The following is an 18,491-nucleotide window of genomic DNA, read 5'->3' as shown; positions in this document are numbered from 1 at the left end:
ATTTCCATTATTCTGTCTTCCAGATCATTTATTGTTTCTTCATTATTCATTCTGGTATTCATTGCCTTTAGCTCCACTTTAGTCTTGGCAAATGAATTTTCTAATTTTTCTTAGCTCCTCCTTATAGTTTCTAGTTCCTTTTTATAGTTATCCACATTTCTGTTGATAGCCTTTCTTAATTCCTTCAGTAGTTTCTTTTCTTTCTTTTTTTTAGCTCAGTGTCTGTTAGACTGAAGAGGTCTGTTTCATTGTTTGTTCCTTCAGGGGAATTCTCTTGGTCTTTTACCTGGGAGTGGTCCCTCTGCTTCTGCATTTTACTTATATTTCTCTTACTCTGTGAATTTAGGAGAAACAGTTATCTACTGTGGTCTTGGAGCGCTATTTATATGCAAAAACGTCCCTGCGTAGCTTGTGTGAGTTTAGTATTCTTTTTGCGTGAGGGCCGTTTTTGGTTTGGATGCTTACCGTCTCTTTCCTCAGTGTGTGCTGGTTGTTATCCCTGTGATAGGGGCTGTGCAGGTGTGCAGCCCACGCATCCTCCCAGGAGGGCGGAGGCAGTGATTGGTGCCCGGTTGTGGGATCCTCAGCAGTGGCAGTGGTTGCACCCGCCCCCAGAGCTTGTGTAAGCGGTGCCCTGCCACCTGAGAGTGCGCATGGAGAAGCTCCTATGGTGGTCCCGCTCCTCTCCTTGCACGTCCCCCAACAATGGCGCCTTGCCTATCTGGCCAGGCTTCTTCCCATACTCCCCCAGTTGTGACACACCACACCCGAGCGCCCTCAGGCTATCTCCCCGGTTCTGACCTCTGAAGCCTGAGCCTCAGCACCTAGCCCCCAACCACCCCAGCAGGCTGAGGGGTGCCGGGTGGCAGCACCAGCCATCTGTGCAGGTCTCTGTTTTGCCCTCCACAACCCGGTTGCTGTGCTCTCCTCCAAGTCTTTGAAGCTCCTCCTCTTTCCCAGCTGATCTCCCCACCAGTGAGGGGACTTGCCAGGGTGCGGAAACCTTTCCTTTTTTGCAGCTCCTTCCCACGGGCGCAGGTTCTGTCCCGATTCCTTTCTAGCTCTTTCTTTTCTTTTTCTTTCTTTTTTCTTTTATCCTACCCACTCACCTGGCGTTTTCCTCACCCTTTTGGAAGTCTGAGGTTCTCTGCCAGTGTTCAGTTGATGTTTTGTGAGAATCGTTCCACGTGTAGATGTATTTTTGATGTATTTGTGGGAGAAGGTGAGCTCCATGTCCTACTCGTCCACCATCTTGATCCAATCCCCCAGGAAGTCTTTATATTTGTATATTAACGTATTGTTTGCCTTGTGAGCTTCATCCTCAAGTCCGAGTGTATAGTATTTTGAACAGGTAAATGAAAGGGCTTAGTATGTTTTACCAAGTCTTTGTAACCAACTTCATTAACTTTGTTAAATCATTGATATTTAAATAGAATTCAAATGATTATGTGCCAAGCCAGGTGAATTCTTCTGTCACTGGATTGATTTTCCTACTGGGTAACAAATTGAATTTGTAAATGAATCTCTCGTAAGAATGCTTTGAGAAACAGATACATTGGCAAGTGGCTAGGCTGACTTCCTAGAATCCTGTAAGGAAAGAGCTGGCCCAGTTGCTTTGTCTGAAACTTAAATGCTCAGCAAGGAGTTATCCCCACCCTCCCTTCTCTTGCTGCTGCTGTGAAGGACTCATGGGGGACTCGTTTGCACCTCATGTAGATGCAGGGAACGTGCCGAGGCAGTTTGAGATGGACGGCCTCCATCCTGCTGGCAACGTGCCTCATGTGGACGGTGCTGCAGCCACTGTGCCTGCCAGACGTGTCTCTTATCAGTACCCAAGTAAGTTTTTCTTTAACTAATGAGATATGTTAATAATAATAATTAATATTATTTTTCTTTCTGTCTCTTTGCTTCCTTCATGCCTTAAAAATTAGGAAAGTTAACCCTTTATATTTCAGTCTTCAGAAAAGCTGATGGTATTGGAGGAAAAGTGATCATCAGACTTCACTTGTCTGGCCCACTTTGTCTCTCCCTCTCCCTTCTCCAGACTCCCCCCTTCCCTTAGCAGCCTGTGGAGGGGGAGATGGGAGCTTTGGTTCCGGGCTTGGCCAATAGCCAGGTCCTTTTCTCCTTGGACCAAAGTGCTGAAGCCTTACACTGGCAATTCCTCAAGTAAAACCACCTACTAGTCGTTTGCAAACATTCGGAGAACATCATCCCCCAAACCTACGTAGAGCCTCTTGTAAGCAGTTTGTTTGAAGTCACGGTACTCAGGAATATGTGAGTTGCTGACAGAAGCAAGAGATTTTTGAGAGGGTTGATTTTGCTGATTCCCACGTAAATCATTCTGGAAAGCACTCTTTCAGGGCAGCTTGATCAAGAGCTTTTTCTGTGCTGGGCACTTTCATGGAGGCTGGGAATTCAGCAGTGAACCAGCCCAAGTCCCTGCTTCACAGAGCTTCTAGTGAAAGGGTGGGATGGTCAGCAAGCCATCACCAAGGACCTCCAGTCGGATGGGTACTGAGTAGGAATGGTGGCCACCCGAGAGCGGACCTGATGGGCAGCCGTCTGGCAGAGATGGGAATAAAAATAATAGAATAGGGCTTCCCTGGTGGCACAGTGGTTGAGAGTCCGCCTGCCGATGCAGGGGACACGGATTCGTGCCCCGGTCCGGGAAGATCCCACATGCCGCAGAGCGGCTGGGCCCGTGAGCCATGGCCGCTGAGCCTGCGCGTGCCGAGCCTGTGCTCCGCAACGGGAGAGGCCACAGCAGTGAGAGGCCCGCGTACCACAAAAAAAAATAAAAATACTAGAATAAGGAAAACCAACTGAGTAGATAGGTGTTCTGCCTCTGAGATGGAATGGAGATTATAATAATGGCTTTTAAAATGATTATTAAGTAGTGTGGCTACATTTTGATCATTGAGAAATTCTCTGCTGTTCATGTGACCTCTGCATCTGGGCCCAAAGAAATGAAAAGGCTGAAACTTGGTATCTTTGAGGTGCCCAGTGGAAAAGCTTCTTTTTTTTTTTTTTTTTTTTAACTCTTAATCCAAAGAGGTTTTTGTCCAAGAGGTTTTTGTATGCCACTCTGCAGCCACAAAGTACACCCCACGGCAAAGAAGGAGCCCTTTTTTCTTCCTTCTTTAACTTTTTTAATTGGCACCAAACAGCATTCCTATCTGAGGTCCCTGTTCCATGTGAGAAAGCGACACCATTTGGGAGTGACCCTTCTCCCCCAGCAGGGAGGCAGAAGGTTGCATTTCTGCCTGTGGATATGACCAGCTGCCGCCTCTGGTGTTCAAGTTCATGGCCAGGATCAAGGGACAGAGAAGACTGTTACCTCTCTCCTATTAGGAAAGCTAGCTCAGTTCTGTTGGTGATGTAGAACAGGGCATGGCAAAGAGGTTCAAAGTCCTCTGGTGTGAATCTACGAGTTTGTCTGTTTCTCAGCATTGTTTGGGGGGAAGAAATGAGGTTGTAGGCTGGAGCTGGAGGAGGAAGGTCAGCATAATCATCAGCGGGACGGGAATTTAATTAAACCTGTGAGGCACCAGGACTTGTGCTGTGGGCTATAGGGAGTCGACACATAATTAAAGCATGGGCCTCGCCTGGAAGGAATAGAAGGAGTAAAAAGATACACAGGGTCTTGGGCAAGGCAGGCACGAAATACCGTGTGAATATGGCGCTGGAGAGGCTCCCTGTCCCTGGGGGGACACGCAGGTGCGCTTGGGTTGGGGCTCGCGGGGTAGGTAGGGTTTTGTGGGAGGGGTGGTGGGGGAGGGAGCACGTCGGGTCGGGGAGCCCGCGGACGCGAGGGTGGGAGCAGGCAAGAGCAGCTGGAGTCGGGGATTGGTGAGTGTGCTGGCGCGGGGATAGGGTGTTTCAGGTGCAGGAGTGGTGGTGATGGGGAGGAAGTCAGTGCAGAAAGAAAAAGGCAGGGTGTCGGGGCCTAGGCTGCCGTGGGTGTGGACCCTGCCAGAGCAGAGACGACGTACAGCAAATCCTGGCCTTCAGGGAGTGACTGGTGGTAACAAAGCGGGGTTGTTTGAAGGCCGAGCGACTGGTGTCGGGGAGAGCGTAGACTCCGGTATTGGAGCTGTGCAGGAGCTGGTGGTAAGGACCCTCACCACAGCAGTGGGAGCCGGAGGCAGAAGCCATAAGCCCTGGTGGCTTGCTGGGCAGAGCGTAGGAAGAGCGTAGTGAAAGGGACAGGAATGCAACTGGCAGGGAACTGCCTCGCTGACAGCACGGATGTGAGGCCTGGGAGAGAGATCAGGACGAGAGAGAACGTGTGGGGATGACCAGGACGGAGGTGCTAACCAAAACCCCGGGGAGGGATCAGCCTGGAGGAAGTGGGGTGACGGCAAGGTGGCCCGAGCGGGGAAGCGGGGAGGGTGGTGGTTTTGTCGTGCTCCGGGCCCAGGAGACTCGAGTGCCTCTGTGGGAGTGGGTGGCGGGTGGGGAGTGACAAAAGTGCTGTGGAAGTAAATGGGGACAGATGTGTGTGCATCAGAATCCTAAGGATGGGGCGGGCTTGGAAACCAATGCAGAGGCAGAAATGCAGGGCTTGCCTTGGCAAGGATGGAGGAAGGAGGAGATGGGGGCGGAGGGGAGGACAGTGGATGTCGTTGTGCTGAGGATGACCTGGGCTCATCTCAATGAGGTGAGAGGTGGGCGGCGCTCGCTGCCGGGAGTGGGTCTGGAGCCTCGAAGGCCGTGAGGGGGGAGCAGTTGCTCAAAGTAGGTGCACAGAGGCGGCCGAGAATCACGCGGTCTCCCTGGGGCTTGGCAAGGCCCCTGCCAAAGCCGATCCCACGTTTGTTTGAAAAATCTGCTGCTGGAAGCTGTTGATTCTTTATTTTCTGTCTCGTTAGGTGTAGATCAGAAACCACTTGGAGAACAGGAGGAAGAAGAAACAATACGGGAACAACAAGCAAAGGAACGAAGTCAGGGAGAAGAGCAGAGGCAGAGCGGGTGGCAAGAAGCTCTGGAAAGGGAACGGCAAGAAGTAGAAAAGCTGGATCAGGAAAGGGTGAGGATGCGCAGTGAGTTCTCTGTCCTAGCCGCTTCGTGGCCCCCTGCAGCAAGTGCCCTGCTCTTGGGAGGGTGAGTCCTTCGTGTGTCCTGAAGTCCTAGGAGCGGCAGATAAGTGAACAAGCCACTGGTGGCCTCCGACCCTCTTCTTTGCTGGAGAGCACTGAGGATGGCTGCGGGGCATGCAGGCCTCGTGCCTTTCCTGGTTCAGGGTAGCATGGCCAGCCCCATTCGTGTGCATCCTCATCTGGTCCTGAAAACAGGCTCGTAAACGAGGAGGACCTTGTTTTGCTGTTGATCTTCTCGTGGCAAATGAGGTTGAAAGAAGAGACTCCCAGGGTTGGCTAGCTGGGACTCAAGGAACCCCGGGGAGGTGGCTTCCGGGGCACCTCTGCCCTCCGCCTTTGGTGCTCTTCTGGCCCTGGTTCTGGTCCCAGATGGGTGACTCGGGCCACTTCGCCTGCCTGCTGAGGCTTATGTGAACTAATCCTCCGTGTGAGGGTCCTTGGCCTCCTGGTTAATGTGGTCTACAACACAGGACAGTTGAGGCAGATTTCATCCCTTCCTTCATTGAGATGACAGGTTTTTATCCCCCTTTGATAGTAGCAATGACTTCAGTTAAAAAAAGAAATAGTTCTCTGGCATGCAGGTTGTACTTAAAGGATCAGGATTATATTACTGTGCATTTTTCAACCCTTAGAAGTTTTAAAAGATGTCATTGTATATTTCTTATTTTGGCCCTCACCTGTTTCAGAGGCTAATTGAAGAATCGTTGAAGATGGAAATGGAAAAAGAATTCGAAATGAGCATTCAGGAAACGAAAGACAAATCTAAATCTGTCTGTAGTGAAAATCCTTTAGAGAAGTACATGAAGATCCTCCAACGGGGTCAAGACCAGGACACCACAGATAAGGTGCCGATGCTGTGGACGGGCGTCTGTGGGTGCGGGTGCCGAGGGCTTCTGTGGTTTACTTGAAACCTGGGGGATAAGGATCTGCCTTCTCCACTGGGGACAAAGGTAAAAGCATAGTCCAGAGTTCACATGGAGCCTCAGTACACTCCTGACAAAATGTCATCCCTTTTGCTTGGGTAAAAGATTGAAGAGATTTTGATTTGTCAAAGTTTGTGAAAGTTGGGATGTCTCTATTATTTTAAGAACAAGAAATAAATGTAATGAAAGCCCTATGAACAAATACTGAACGCATTAGCCCTAAGACAGTAATATTTGATGTAAGTCTAAAGTACTATGGGTGTTGAGAATGCCTTCCAGGTAGTTTATTCTGATGTGCTTGCTAAATGTCAAGTTTAAAAGTCACTGCTTTTTTAGACTCTTAAGTTACATATATATTTCAAAAATAGTTCTTAGAGAAATCATAAAGTGTTTCATAAAATGAATCCACATCTAATTGCAAAATTCTTCTCCCCGCCCCTTTGTGTCAGAGTTCAAAAAAGGTGGTCATAGAGGACTCACAAGTGGACACACTGCCATCTAGTGACAAAGGTGAAAGGTATGGCGTCCCCTACGTTGTGTTCTTGTGCAAACCGTTATCATATTGCTGCTTTTGTCAGCCAGGGAAAGGTTCAGATATCTGAGTTTGCCTTTAAGAAACTGAATCAGTCAAAATGACTGACTTAAAAAAAAAAATCGATAGCATTTTGTAACCTGTGAAATTGCTACTGATGCAGATCGTAAGCAAGGGCAGAAATCCCACAGGGAAGGAAAGAGAGCATGACAGAGATCCCTGAATAAACTTAACAAGAATTTAACAAATTTTTAAATGTTTTGTCTTTCCCTAATTTAGTTTGACAGGCTTTTCTTACGAGGAACCAGATGACACTTGGTAACCGTGTTCTTGCTGTGCAGCTTCTTACTCAGATACTGTAACTAAAGGCCTATGATTTCTCTGTGATAAGACGAAATTCTCAATAAAAAATCATGTGTGATCCAGTGTGATTTTTTTTTTTCATAATTTTGTTTGGTACTATAGTGTATAAATGAAAAATAAGTGACATCTGTGGGGCGGGGGGATGAATTGGGAGATTGGGATTGACATATATATACTAATATGTATAAAATAGATAACTAATAAGACACTGCTGTATAAAAAATAAAATACAGTTCAAAAAAAACCAAAGGGACACCTCTTCAGCATGTCTCATTCTTAGGCCCTTCATTACACTGAAATGAGCTGCTAATTTTTTTTTTGCATTTTTGTCTTAGGTTATGTCTACTTGAAAACTTACCTTATTGGTCAAGTTCTAGGCCTGCATTTCGGAAGTTTCAGCTGTGTTCCTTCCTCTCCAGAGTCGGGCTACCAGCTGTCAAACAGAAGGCCGTCTTCCCTGACACTCTTGTTTGTGATTTGTCCCTGAACATAGAGACATGGGTTTTTCTATTCTAGGCTCTAGAAATAGTATTATATCACCTCTGGTCTTTTACTTTTGACATCTTTTTCTTGAGAATCAACACAAACCCTTCTGAAATGGTGATAAAAGAGAAGGTAACATTTATCGAGCACTTGCTGTGTGCCAGGTATAGTTTTAAACCTTTATAGGTATTAACTCATTTAGTGCTCGTATCAGCCATGTACAAAGTGTAGGTACTGTGAGTGTCCGCATTTTACAGATCAGGAAACGCGAGGCACAGTGAGGCTAGTGACTTGGCCAAGGTCTCATGGCCATCAGGTCACAGAGCCCAGATGTATACCCAGGTGTCGAGACCAGTACTGCCTCTGACCTGGGCTGTTCTGGAGCTGGTCTGGTGGAAGACATCCTGGGACTTGCAGCGGGTCACCCATCAGATGTCCCTCTCCAGAATGACCTTTAGAAACCACACATCGCCCAAATCTAGGAAACTGCAATCAAATGCAGCACCACCAAAAAGTGCACACAGAACTCCTCTGAGGGTGCCTGGCCTTAGGGGTTTTCCAGGAGGTGAGACTTTCAGTGCTGACAGGTGGTCACCCAGCATCTAGCACAGGCAGGGCTGGGCTGGTCTGTCTGCTCAGTAAAACCCTAGAGGATTCCTTTCCCTTTATGTATACAGACTGGGCTCAATTGTTGTTGCCGGTGAAACTTGTTTGGCCTTTAAGTTCCATAACAAAGCGGGAAGGAGATTTGGGGATATTTATTATTCCTTAGGCTTCTAAGGAATTTTTCATTTAAGTATACCTTTGAAAATAATGTGAAGAAATCAGTTGTCCAGGCATCGTTCATTATTACACTTTGCCCATCATACACTGAGCCTCATTGCCACCAAGAACTTGGCATCTTCTCTTTCAACAGCACCTCAGATAACTTTCTTTTTCCCTTCCAGCTTTGAGATATAATGGATGTATGACATTGTGTGAGTTTAAGCTATAGAACATGTTGATTTGATATACTTGTGTTGCAAACTGATAAACACCAGAGCATTAACACCTGCATCATGCCACATAATTACCACTTGGTGACAACATTTAAGATCTACTCTTAGCAACTTTCAAGTAGATAGTACAGTATGAACTATAATCACCCTGCTGTACATTAGATCCCCTGAACTGACTCATCTTCCAACTGCAAGTTTGTGCTCTTAGACCAACATCTCCTCTTCCCCACCCCCAGCCCTTGGCAACCACCATTTTTGTCTGTTTCTACGAGTTCAGCTTTTTTAGATTCCACGTATAAGTGAGATCATACAGAACTTGTCTTTGTCTACCTTGTGTCACTTAACATAATGCCCTTAAGTTCCAGCCATGTTCGTGCAAATGGCAGAATTTCCTTTTTTCTGATGGTTGAATAATATTCCACTGTGGTTATGTATACCACATTTTCTTTATTCATTCATCCTTTGATGGACGCTCAGGTCGTTTCCTATCTTGGCTATTGTGAATAATGCTGCAGTGAGCATAGCAATGCAGATATCTCTTCAAGATTGTGTTTTCATTTCCTTTAAATACCCAGAAGTGGAATTGCTAGATCATATGGTAGTTCCATTTTTAAGTTTTTGAGGAAACTCCATAGTGTTTTCATAGTGGCTGTACCAATTTACATTCCTACCAGCGGTACACAAGAGTCCCCTTTTTTCCACATCGTCAACACTTGTTATCGCTTATCTTTTGGATGATAGCTATTTAAGTATGTATAAGGTGATATCTCATTGTGGTTTGGATTTGCATTGCCCTGATGATTAGTTGAGCACCTTTTCATGTACCTGTTAGCCACTCGTGTGTTGTCTCTGGAGAAATTGTCCATTTAGTTCCTCTGCCCATTTTTTAATTGAATGGCTTGGGGGTTTTTTTGCTATTGAGTTGTATGAGTTCTTTATATATTTTGGATATTATTCCTTTATCAGAAACATGGTTTGCAAATATTTTCTCCCGTTCTGTAGATTACCTTTTCATTTTGTTGATTATTTCCTTTGCTGTGCAGAAGCTTTTTAATTAATGTAGTCTCACTTGTTTGATTGGATACGAAAAGCAAAAATAAAGAAAATCATCAAGACCAATGTTTACCCCCTATGTTTTCTTCTAGGAATTTTATGGTTTCAGGTCTTACGTTCAAGTCTTTAATCCATTTGGAGTTGATTTTTGTGTATGGTGTAATAGGGGTCAAGTTTCATTCTTTTGCACTCACCTATATAATTTTCCCAACACCACTTATCGATGAGGCTATTTTTTCCCTCTTATATAGTCTTGGCTCCTTTGTTAGAAATCAATTGACCATATATACATGGGTTTATTTCTGGGCTCTGTATTCGGTTCCATTGATCTATATGTCTGTTTTTATGCAAATAGCATACTCTTTTGATTACTATAGCTTTGTTGTATAGCTTGAGGTCAGGAAGAATGATGCTTCCAACTGTGTTTTTTCTTAAAATTGCTTTACCTATATGGGGTTTCATTTTATTTTGTGGTGTAATTTACAATTACTAACTCTAGCATTGTTGTTTCTATTTCTGTGAAAAATGCCTTTTGAATTTTCATAGGGATTGCATTAAATCTGTAGATTGCTTTGGGGAGAATGGACACTTTAACAATATTCTTCCAGTGCATGAGCATGAAATATCTTTCCATTTATTTGTATTGTCTTCAGTTTCTTTCATCAGCGTCCTACAGTTTTCAGTGTACAGATCTTTGATCTCCTTGGTTAAATTTATTTCTAAGTGTTTTACTCTTTTTTTTTAAATTTATTTATTATACAGCAGGTTCTTATTAGTTATCTGTTTTATCCATATTAGTGTATATATGTGAATCCCAATCTCCCAATTCATCCCACCACCAACAACCCCCCCCGCCCCCCCACTTTCCCCCCTTGGGTCCATACGTTTGTTCTCTACATCTTTGTCTCTATTTCTGCCTTGCAAACTGGTTCATCTGTACCATTTCTCTAGATTCCACATATATGTGTTAATATACGGAATTTGTTTTTCTTTTTCTGACTTAACTTCACTCTTTATGACAGTCTCTAGGTGCATCTCTGTCTCTACAAATGACCCAATTTCGTTCCTTTCTATGGCTGAGTAATATTCCGTTGTATATATATATATATATATATATATACCACATCCTCTTAATCCATTCGTCTTTCCATGGGCATTTAGGTTGGTTCCATGACCTGGCTATTGTAAATAGTGCTGCACTGAACACTGGGGTTGCATGTGTCTTTTTGAATTATGGTTTTCTCTGGGTATATGCCCAGTAGTGGGATTGCTGGGTCATATGGGAATTCTGTTTTTAGTATTTTAAGGAACCTCCGTACTGTTCTCCATACTGGCTGTATCAATTTACATTCCCACCAACAGTACAAGAGGGTTCCCTTTTCTCCACACCCTCTCCAGCATTTATTGTTTGTAGATATTTTAATGATGGCCATTCTGACCGGTGTGAGGTGATACCTCATTGTAGTTTTGATTTGCATTTCTCTAATAATTAGTGATGTTGGGCATCTTTTCATGTGCCTCTTGGCCATCTGTATGTGTTCTTTGGAGAAATGTGTATTTAGGTCTTCTGCCCATTTTTGGATTGGGTTGTTTGTTTTTTTAATACTGAGCTGCATGAGCTTGTTTTACTCTTTTTAATGTAATTGTAAATGGTATGTTCGCCTAATTTCTCTTTCTGATATTTCATTGTTAATATTCATTGCCTAATTGCTTTGGCTAGGTCTTCAAGTACTATGTTGAATAAAGTGGCGAGAGTACACATCCTTGTCTTGTTGCTGATCTTAGAGGAACAGCTTTCAGCTTCTCACTGTTGAGAATGATGGTACACCTGTGGGCTTGTCTCTCATATGTAGCTTTTATTATGTTGTGGCACATTCCCTCTATACTCAGTTTGTCGAGAGTTTTTTTAATCATGAAAGGATGTGGAATTGTGTCATCTAATGTGACAGTCATGTTATTTTTATCCTTCATTTTGTTAAGGAAGTATTTTGCATTGATTGACCTGCCCATGTTGAACCATCCTTGCATCCCTAGACTAAATCTCATTTGATCATGGTGTGTGATCTTTTTAAGGTCCTCTTGAATTCTGTTTGCTAATGTTTTGTTGAGGATTTTTGTTTTTTTGTTCATCAAGCATATTGACCTGTAATTTTCTTATAGTGTCTTTGTCTGATTTGTGTCTTGGGTTAATGCTAGACTTACAAAATGAGTTTGGAAGTGTTCCCTTCTCTTCTGTTTTTTAGAGGAATTTGAGAAGAATTGGAGTTAACTCTTGAAATGTTTAGTAGAATTCACCAGTGAATCCATCTGATCTTTTTTTTGTTGGGAGATTTCTGATTACTGATTCAGTCTCCTTACTAGTAACGGGTATCTCCAAATTTTCTATTTCTTCATGATTCAGTCTTGGAAGGTTGTATTTTTCTAGGAATTTATCCATTTCTGCTAGGTTGTCCAGTCTGTTGGCATTTAATTGTTCACTGCCATCTCTTATGATCCTGTGTATTTGTGTGGTATCAGTTGAAATGTCTCCTCTTTCATTTATAATTCTGAGTCCTCTCTTTTTTTTTTTTTTTTTTTGGCTAATCTAGCTAAAGGCTTGTCAATTCTGTTTTTAAAAAACCAGTTCTTGGGGCTTCCCTGATGGCGCAGTGGTTGAGAATCTGCCTGCTAATGCAGGAGACACGGGTTCGAGCCCTGGTCTGGGAAGATCCCACATGCTGCGGAGCAACTAGGCCCGTGAGCCACAACTACTGAGCCTGCGCGTCTGGAGCCTGTGCTCCGCAACAAGAGAGGCCGCGATAGTGAGAGGCCCGTGCACCGCGATGAAGAGTGGCCCCCACTTGCCACAACTAGAGAAAGCCCTCGCACAGAAACGAAGACCCAACACAGCCGAAAGTAAATAAATAAATTTCAAAAAAAAAAAAGTAAAGGAGTCAATTTCAAAAAAAAAAACAAACCAGTTCTTAGTTTCATTGGTCTTTTCTATTGTCTTTTTAGTCTCTATTTCATTTATTTGCACTCTGATCTTTATTATCTTCCTTTTGCTAACTTTGGGCTTAGTTCTTTTTCTAGTTCCTTGAGGTGTGTAAAGTTAGGTTGGGTATTTGACATCTTTCTTGTTTCTTAATGTAGACGTTTATTGCTCTGAACTGCCCTACTAGAATTGCTTTTGCTGCATCCCATAAGTTTTGGTATATTGTGTTTCCATTTTCACTTGTCTCAAGAAGCTTTTTGATTTCTCTTTATTTTTCAACCCATTTGTTGTTCAGGAGCATGTTTAATTTTCATATATTTTTGAATTTTCCAGTTTTCATAATCCATTTTTAGTGTCATACCATCGTAGTTGGAAAAGATGCTTGGTATATGATTTCAGTCCTCTTAAATTGGTTAAGACTTGTGTTGTGGCCTAACATATGATCTGTTCTAGAGACTATTCCACGTATGCTTGAGAAGAATGTGTATTTTGCCCCTGTTGGATGGAATGTTCTCTAAATGTCTATTAAGTCCATTTGGTCCAGTGTTTCCTTACTGACTTTCATCCAGTGTTTCCTTACTGACTTTCTGTCTGGATTATGTATCCATTGTTGAAAGTGGGGTATTGAAGCCCCCTATTGTCATTGTATTGCGATCTAATTCTCCCTTCAGGTCTGTGTGTGTATATATATATGTGTGTGAGTATATATATATGTATGTATATAGTTTATATATAATACATGTTTTTTGGCTGCACCATGCGGCTTATGGGATCTTAGGACCCCAACCAGGGATGGAACCTGGGCCTTCAGCAGTGAAAGCACCACGTCCTAACCAATGGACCACCAGGGAATTCCCTAGTCTGTTGATATTTGCTTTATATATTTAGGTGCTCTTATGTTGGGTACATAAATATTTACAAATGTTATATTCTTTTGGTGAACTGACCTCTATATCATTACATAATGACCTTCTTTGTCTATTGTTACAGTCTTTGGCTTTGTCTACTTTGTCCAATAAAAGTGTAGCTACCTCTGCTTTCCTTTGGCTTCTATTTGCATGGAATATTTTTTTTCCCTCCCTTCACTTTTTTTTTTTTTTTTTTTTTTAGTATTTATTTATTTGGCTGCGCCAGGTCTTAGTTGCAGCACACAGGATCTTCGTTGCGGCATGTGGGATCTTTAGTTGCGGCATATGGGATCTAGTTCCCTGACCAGGGATCGAACCTGGGTCCCCTGCTTTGAGAGCGTGGAGTCTTAACCACTGGACCACGAGGGAAGTCCCTCCCTCCCTTCACTTTAAAAAAATTTTTTTCAGGGCTTCCCTGGTGGCGCAGTGGTTGAGAGTCCACCTGCCAATGCAGGGGACACAGGTTCTTGTCCCAGTCTGGGAAGATCCCACATGCCGCGCAGCGGCTAGGCCTGTGAGCCATGGCCGCTGAGCCTGCGCGTCCAGAGCCTGTGCTTTGCAACGGGAGAGGCCACTACAGTGAGAGGCCCACGTACCACGAAAAAATAAATAAAAAAAAATATTCAGTATTACTGCATTTTTTTTTTGTCTCGTTTATGGATGTTCCTTTGTTGTGGCCGCAGCGAGGGGAGAAAAGGGAAACTTTCTTCATGCATGCACAAAGGGTGTGCTATTGACTGAAGATGATGGCAAAAAATTTCTCAATGTGCTTGCACTGGCTGAGGCTGGCCTACGGTAAAACTTGGAAACGAATTCCAGTCCCCAGAACCAGCCAAGCATGGGCCAGGACGCATGTTGGGGAGGGAGGAATGTGTCCCCTCCCTGGCAGACCCTGCCAAGGGACATTGGAAAAATATATTTCTAGGGCGCTAGTCCACAGTCTGCGGCTCTGAGTGGAGAAATGTGCACCATGAGGATCCGGTCTGGCCATGAGCATCTGCCCTGCCATCCCAATGCGTCCTGCTCTCTCAACTGCTGGTTGTCTCTTCTCTTTACTTTCAATCTGGTTTGTCCTTAAAGCTAAAGTGAGTCTCTTTTGGGCAGCATATTTATGGGTCATGGTTTTTTTTTTTATCCATTCAGCCACTGTGTCTTTTTTTTTTAATTGAAGTAGAGTTAATTTACAATGTTGTGTTAGTGTACAGAAAAGTGATTCATTTCACTGTTTTTTAATCTGAGAATTGAGTCTGTTTACATTTAAGGTAATTATGGATAGGTATGGACTTTTGCCATTTTATTGTTTTCTGATTGTTTTGTAATTCCTTTGTTTTTTCCTCTCTTGTTTTCTTCCTTTGTGATTTGATGATTTTCTGTAGCGTTATGCTTATTTATTTATCTTTTGTGTATCTGTTATAGGTTTTTGCTTTGTGGTTACCCTGGGAATTACATAAAACATCTTATATTTATAACAGTCTATTTTAAGCTGATAACCTAATTTTGAACATATACAAAAGCTCCACATTTATACCCTCCCTCCATTTTGGTTTTGATGTCACAATTTATCTTTCTTACATCGTGTATCCGTTAACAAATTATTGTATAGTTATTTTCAGTCCTTTTGGCTTTTAACCTTAAGGCTAGAGTTACAAGTGATTTACCCACCACTATAACAACATTATTTTGAATTTAACAATATATTTACCTTTAGCGGTGAGTTGTATATCAATACTTTGATATGTTTTCCCATCACTAATTAGCATCTTTCCATTTTAGCTTGAAGAACTTCCTTTAACATTTCTTGTAAGACTGCTCTGGTGGTGATGAACTCCCTTCAGCCTTTGCTTGTCTGGAAAACTCTCTCTCCTTCAGTTGTGAAGCACAGCTTTGCTGGGTATAGTATCCTTGAATGGGAATTTTTCTCTTTGAGCAGCTTGAATATGTCATTTCATTCTCTGGCCTGCACAGTTGCTGCTGATAATCTTATGGGTATTCCCTTATCTGTAACAAGTTGTTTTTCTCTTGCTGTTTTTCAGATTCTTTTCTTGTCTTTAGCTTTTGACAATTCAAAATTAATGTGTCTCTGTCTCTTTGGATTCATCTTTTTTTGAACTCTCTGGACTTTGCGGATCTGGATGTTTCTTTCCCCATGTTAGGGAAGTTTTCAGCCATTCTTTCTTTCAATAAACGTCCTGCCCCTCTCTCGTCTCCGTCATTGACCTCTATAATGTGTATAATTGACTCACTTGATGGTGTCCTGTAAGTCCCTTAAGTTATCTTCATTCTTTTTCATTCTTTTTTCTATTTGCTCCTCTGACTGGATAAATGCCAGTGACCTGTCTCCAAGTTTGCTTACCCTTTGGTTTAATCTAGTCTGCTGTTGAAGCCCTCTGTTGAATTTTTGTTATTGTATTCTTCAGCTATGTGATGTGTTTGGTGCTTTTAGGTATTTTCTTTGTTGAAATTCTCACTTTGTTCATGCATTGTTCTCCTGACCTCGGTGAGCATCTGTATGACTGTTACTTTGAACTCTCAGGTAAGTCACTTATTTCCATTTCATTAAGGTCTATTTCTGGAGTTTTATTTTGTTCTTTTGTTCGGAACATAGTCCATTGTTTCTTCATTTTCCTCGACTGTCTGTGCTGGCTTCTGTGCATTAGATAAAACAGCCACCTCTCCCAGGCTTGACAGAGTGGTCTCATGCAGGAGATGAACTTTGTTGATCAGCCCAGCCCAAGCTTTTGGTTGCATCTCAAACCTTTGTAATAGTCCAAGCTGCCTTCTTTGTTCTTGGTGCTTGGTAGTTGAGGGTGTGTTAAGACTGGTCAGTTTCCCAATGGCGAGGATCACAGTCAGCACCTAGATGCAGGTTGATTGGAAGCTGAACCGTCAGATGGCAGCTGGGGAAGTGTGTAGTTAGGCCCTTTCCTGGCGTAAACTGGGAGATATAGGGGTTTTTGCCTGCTCCCTCTGCACTTGGCCTGGGTGTATAGCTGCAGGGGGTGCTCCTGTGCCTGTTAAGAACTGTTGCTTTGTTTGCTACAGTCCTGTAGGACTTGTGAATGCAAGCCCTATTGGGCATCAGAGCCAGACAAACTGGGTATGTGTCCCTCGGGCGGCAGCCGCTGAAGCTGGAGCACAGATGTGTGTATCAGCTCCTTCCTGGGAGATTCTGGTGATTTGGAGCAGGCTAGAGGCAGTAGGTGGAGGAGGTATCCAGCGGATTTCTTGGTCTCTGGGGAGCATGGCTGTCAGCCCCTAGATGTGTGCTAAATTAGAAGCCTGGCTGTCAGGCAACAGCTTTTAATACCTGCAAATAGACCCCTTTTAGGGAAAGAGTAGGAGTTGGTGAGTCCTCTAGAGCTGACTAAGAACTCTCAGTTATAGTCTTGTGGGTTTCTTGGACGTAAGTCCCAAAACTAGGTGTTTGGCGGGGGGGGGGGGGTTGCATTTCTTAGGTGGAAGTCTTAAAAGTTGGGGTGCTAGATGTGGGGTCCAAACCCTTTGCTCTTCAGGGAGAACTTTGGAGTTGGGAGTGCCCACCTGAGTGTATGGTCGTGTGCCAGAGTTAGGGTTTATGGTGAGAGTATGTCTGAGCCTTTCCTGTCCGTTTCGATGTGGGTATTTTCTTGTTTGCTACATGTGTAAGAGTAGCTCAGCTAGTTTTTCTTCTTTCTTTCAGAAAAACTTGCTCTGTGTGCGGTGGTATATTCGGTGTGTCCATGGGAGGAGGGGGAGTTCAGCAGCCTCCTAGGTCACTGTCTTAGACCTAAACCCTCAGATAACTTTCTTTTATCATTATTTTTTTATTTTTTATTTATTTATTTTTGCAGTACGCGGGCCTCTCACTGTTGTGGCCTCTCCCGTTGCAGAGCACAGGCTCCGGATGCGCAGGCTCAGCGGCCATGGCCCACGGGACGAGCCGCTCCGCGGCACGTGGGATCTTCCCGGACCGGGGGCACGAACCCGTGTTCACTGCATCGGCAGGCGGACTCTCAACCACTGCGCCACCAGGGAAGCCCTTTTTTAAATGTATTTATTTTTGGCTGCACTGGGTCTTTGTTACTGCCAGCAGGCTTTCTCTAGTTGCGGCCAGCGGGGGCTACTCTTCATTGTGGTGTGTGGGCTTCTCATTGTGGTGGCTTCTCTTGTTGCGGAGCATGGGCTCTAGGAGCACGGGCTTCAGTAGTTGTGGCTCACGGGCTCTAGAACGCAGGCTCAGTAGTTGTGGCTCACGGGCTTAGTTGCTCCGCAGCATGTGGGATCTTCCCAGACCAGGGCTCGAACATGTGTCCCCTGCATCAGCAGGCAGATTCTTAACCACTGCGCCACCAGGGAAGCCCTTCTCAGATAAGTTTTTAACACCTTCTAGTATTACTCACTTTTCCCCCCAGCTTATATTTTCATAGGCCTTGTCTAAATAACGTATTCTTTCAGTTTTCTAGCTTGGGGTTTGGTAGCTTCATTTTGTTTTTCTGTCAGTCAACTTAAATTCTAAGTAGTAGTTTGGTTTTTTAATTTTTATTGGAGTATAGTTGATTTACAATGCTGTTTCAGATATACAGCGAAGTGAATCAGTTATACATATACACATATCCACTGGTTTTTCTTTTTCTTTTAGATTCTTTTCCCATATAGGCCATTACAGAGTATTGAGTAGAGTTCCCTGTGCTGTACAGTAGGTCCTGATTAGTTACCTATTTTCTGTATAGTAGTGTGTATATGTTAATCCCAAGCTCCTAATTTATCCCTCCCCCCAGCCTTTCCCCTTAGAAAACAAACTTACAGTTACCAATGTCTGTGAGTGTACTTCTGTTTTGTAAATAAGTTCACTGGTACCCTTTTTTTTTAGATTGCACATATAAGCCTAAGTAGTCATCTTAACACTCCATATGAGGTTAGAGTCTGTTTAAAGAAAAGTAAGTCATCTCTCTGTGTAGCATTTCAGACGGCTGTATCATCTCGGGAAGCCTGTGAATACAGCTTTTGAAATGTGAGCCACTCCCCTGCAGGCTGCCTGCTGCTGCCTCCGCAAGACCCCCTGAACGGAGTCTGTTTAAGTCTTCCCCAGGTAGGCACAATAAAGTTTAAATATCAAAACGGGAAGGTTGAGGGGCAGTTTAGAAAAAGAATGTTCTTTGCCAAACCTGACTGACCT

The 18,491-nt window shown here is 43.7% G+C and overlaps 1 protein-coding gene across 12 annotated transcripts in view; it reads left to right on the top strand.

The window, feature by feature from the left end:
* Nucleotides 1-15,103, top strand: part of OFD1 (OFD1 centriole and centriolar satellite protein) — a 74,221-nt gene extending 59,118 nt beyond the window's left edge. For 11 of the 12 annotated variants that reach the window (XM_022565986.3, XM_022565983.3, XM_089904772.1 and 8 more), the window contains 5 exons: nucleotides 1,717-1,836; nucleotides 4,875-5,032; nucleotides 5,789-5,947; nucleotides 6,475-6,542; nucleotides 6,837-15,103. In XM_022565986.3, coding sequence (XP_022421694.1) covers nucleotides 1,717-1,836; nucleotides 4,875-5,032; nucleotides 5,789-5,947; nucleotides 6,475-6,542; nucleotides 6,837-6,879 — 548 coding nt within the window. In that variant the 3' untranslated portion in view covers nucleotides 6,880-15,103. The remainder of the gene's footprint in view (nucleotides 1-1,716; nucleotides 1,837-4,874; nucleotides 5,033-5,788; nucleotides 5,948-6,474; nucleotides 6,543-6,836) is intronic. The other variant, XM_089904774.1, reaches the window with a different exon arrangement.
* Nucleotides 15,104-18,491: the final 3,388 nt, after the last annotated feature.

Source organism: Delphinapterus leucas, chromosome X (assembly GCF_059928025.1).
Source record: "Delphinapterus leucas isolate spDelLeu-1000000601 "Yukka" chromosome X, BTC_Dleu_Yukka2, whole genome shotgun sequence".
Lineage (NCBI taxonomy): Eukaryota > Metazoa > Chordata > Mammalia > Artiodactyla > Monodontidae > Delphinapterus > Delphinapterus leucas.
The sequence above is the reverse complement of the archived record's forward strand: the minus strand, read 5'-3'. Positions and strand labels throughout refer to the sequence as shown.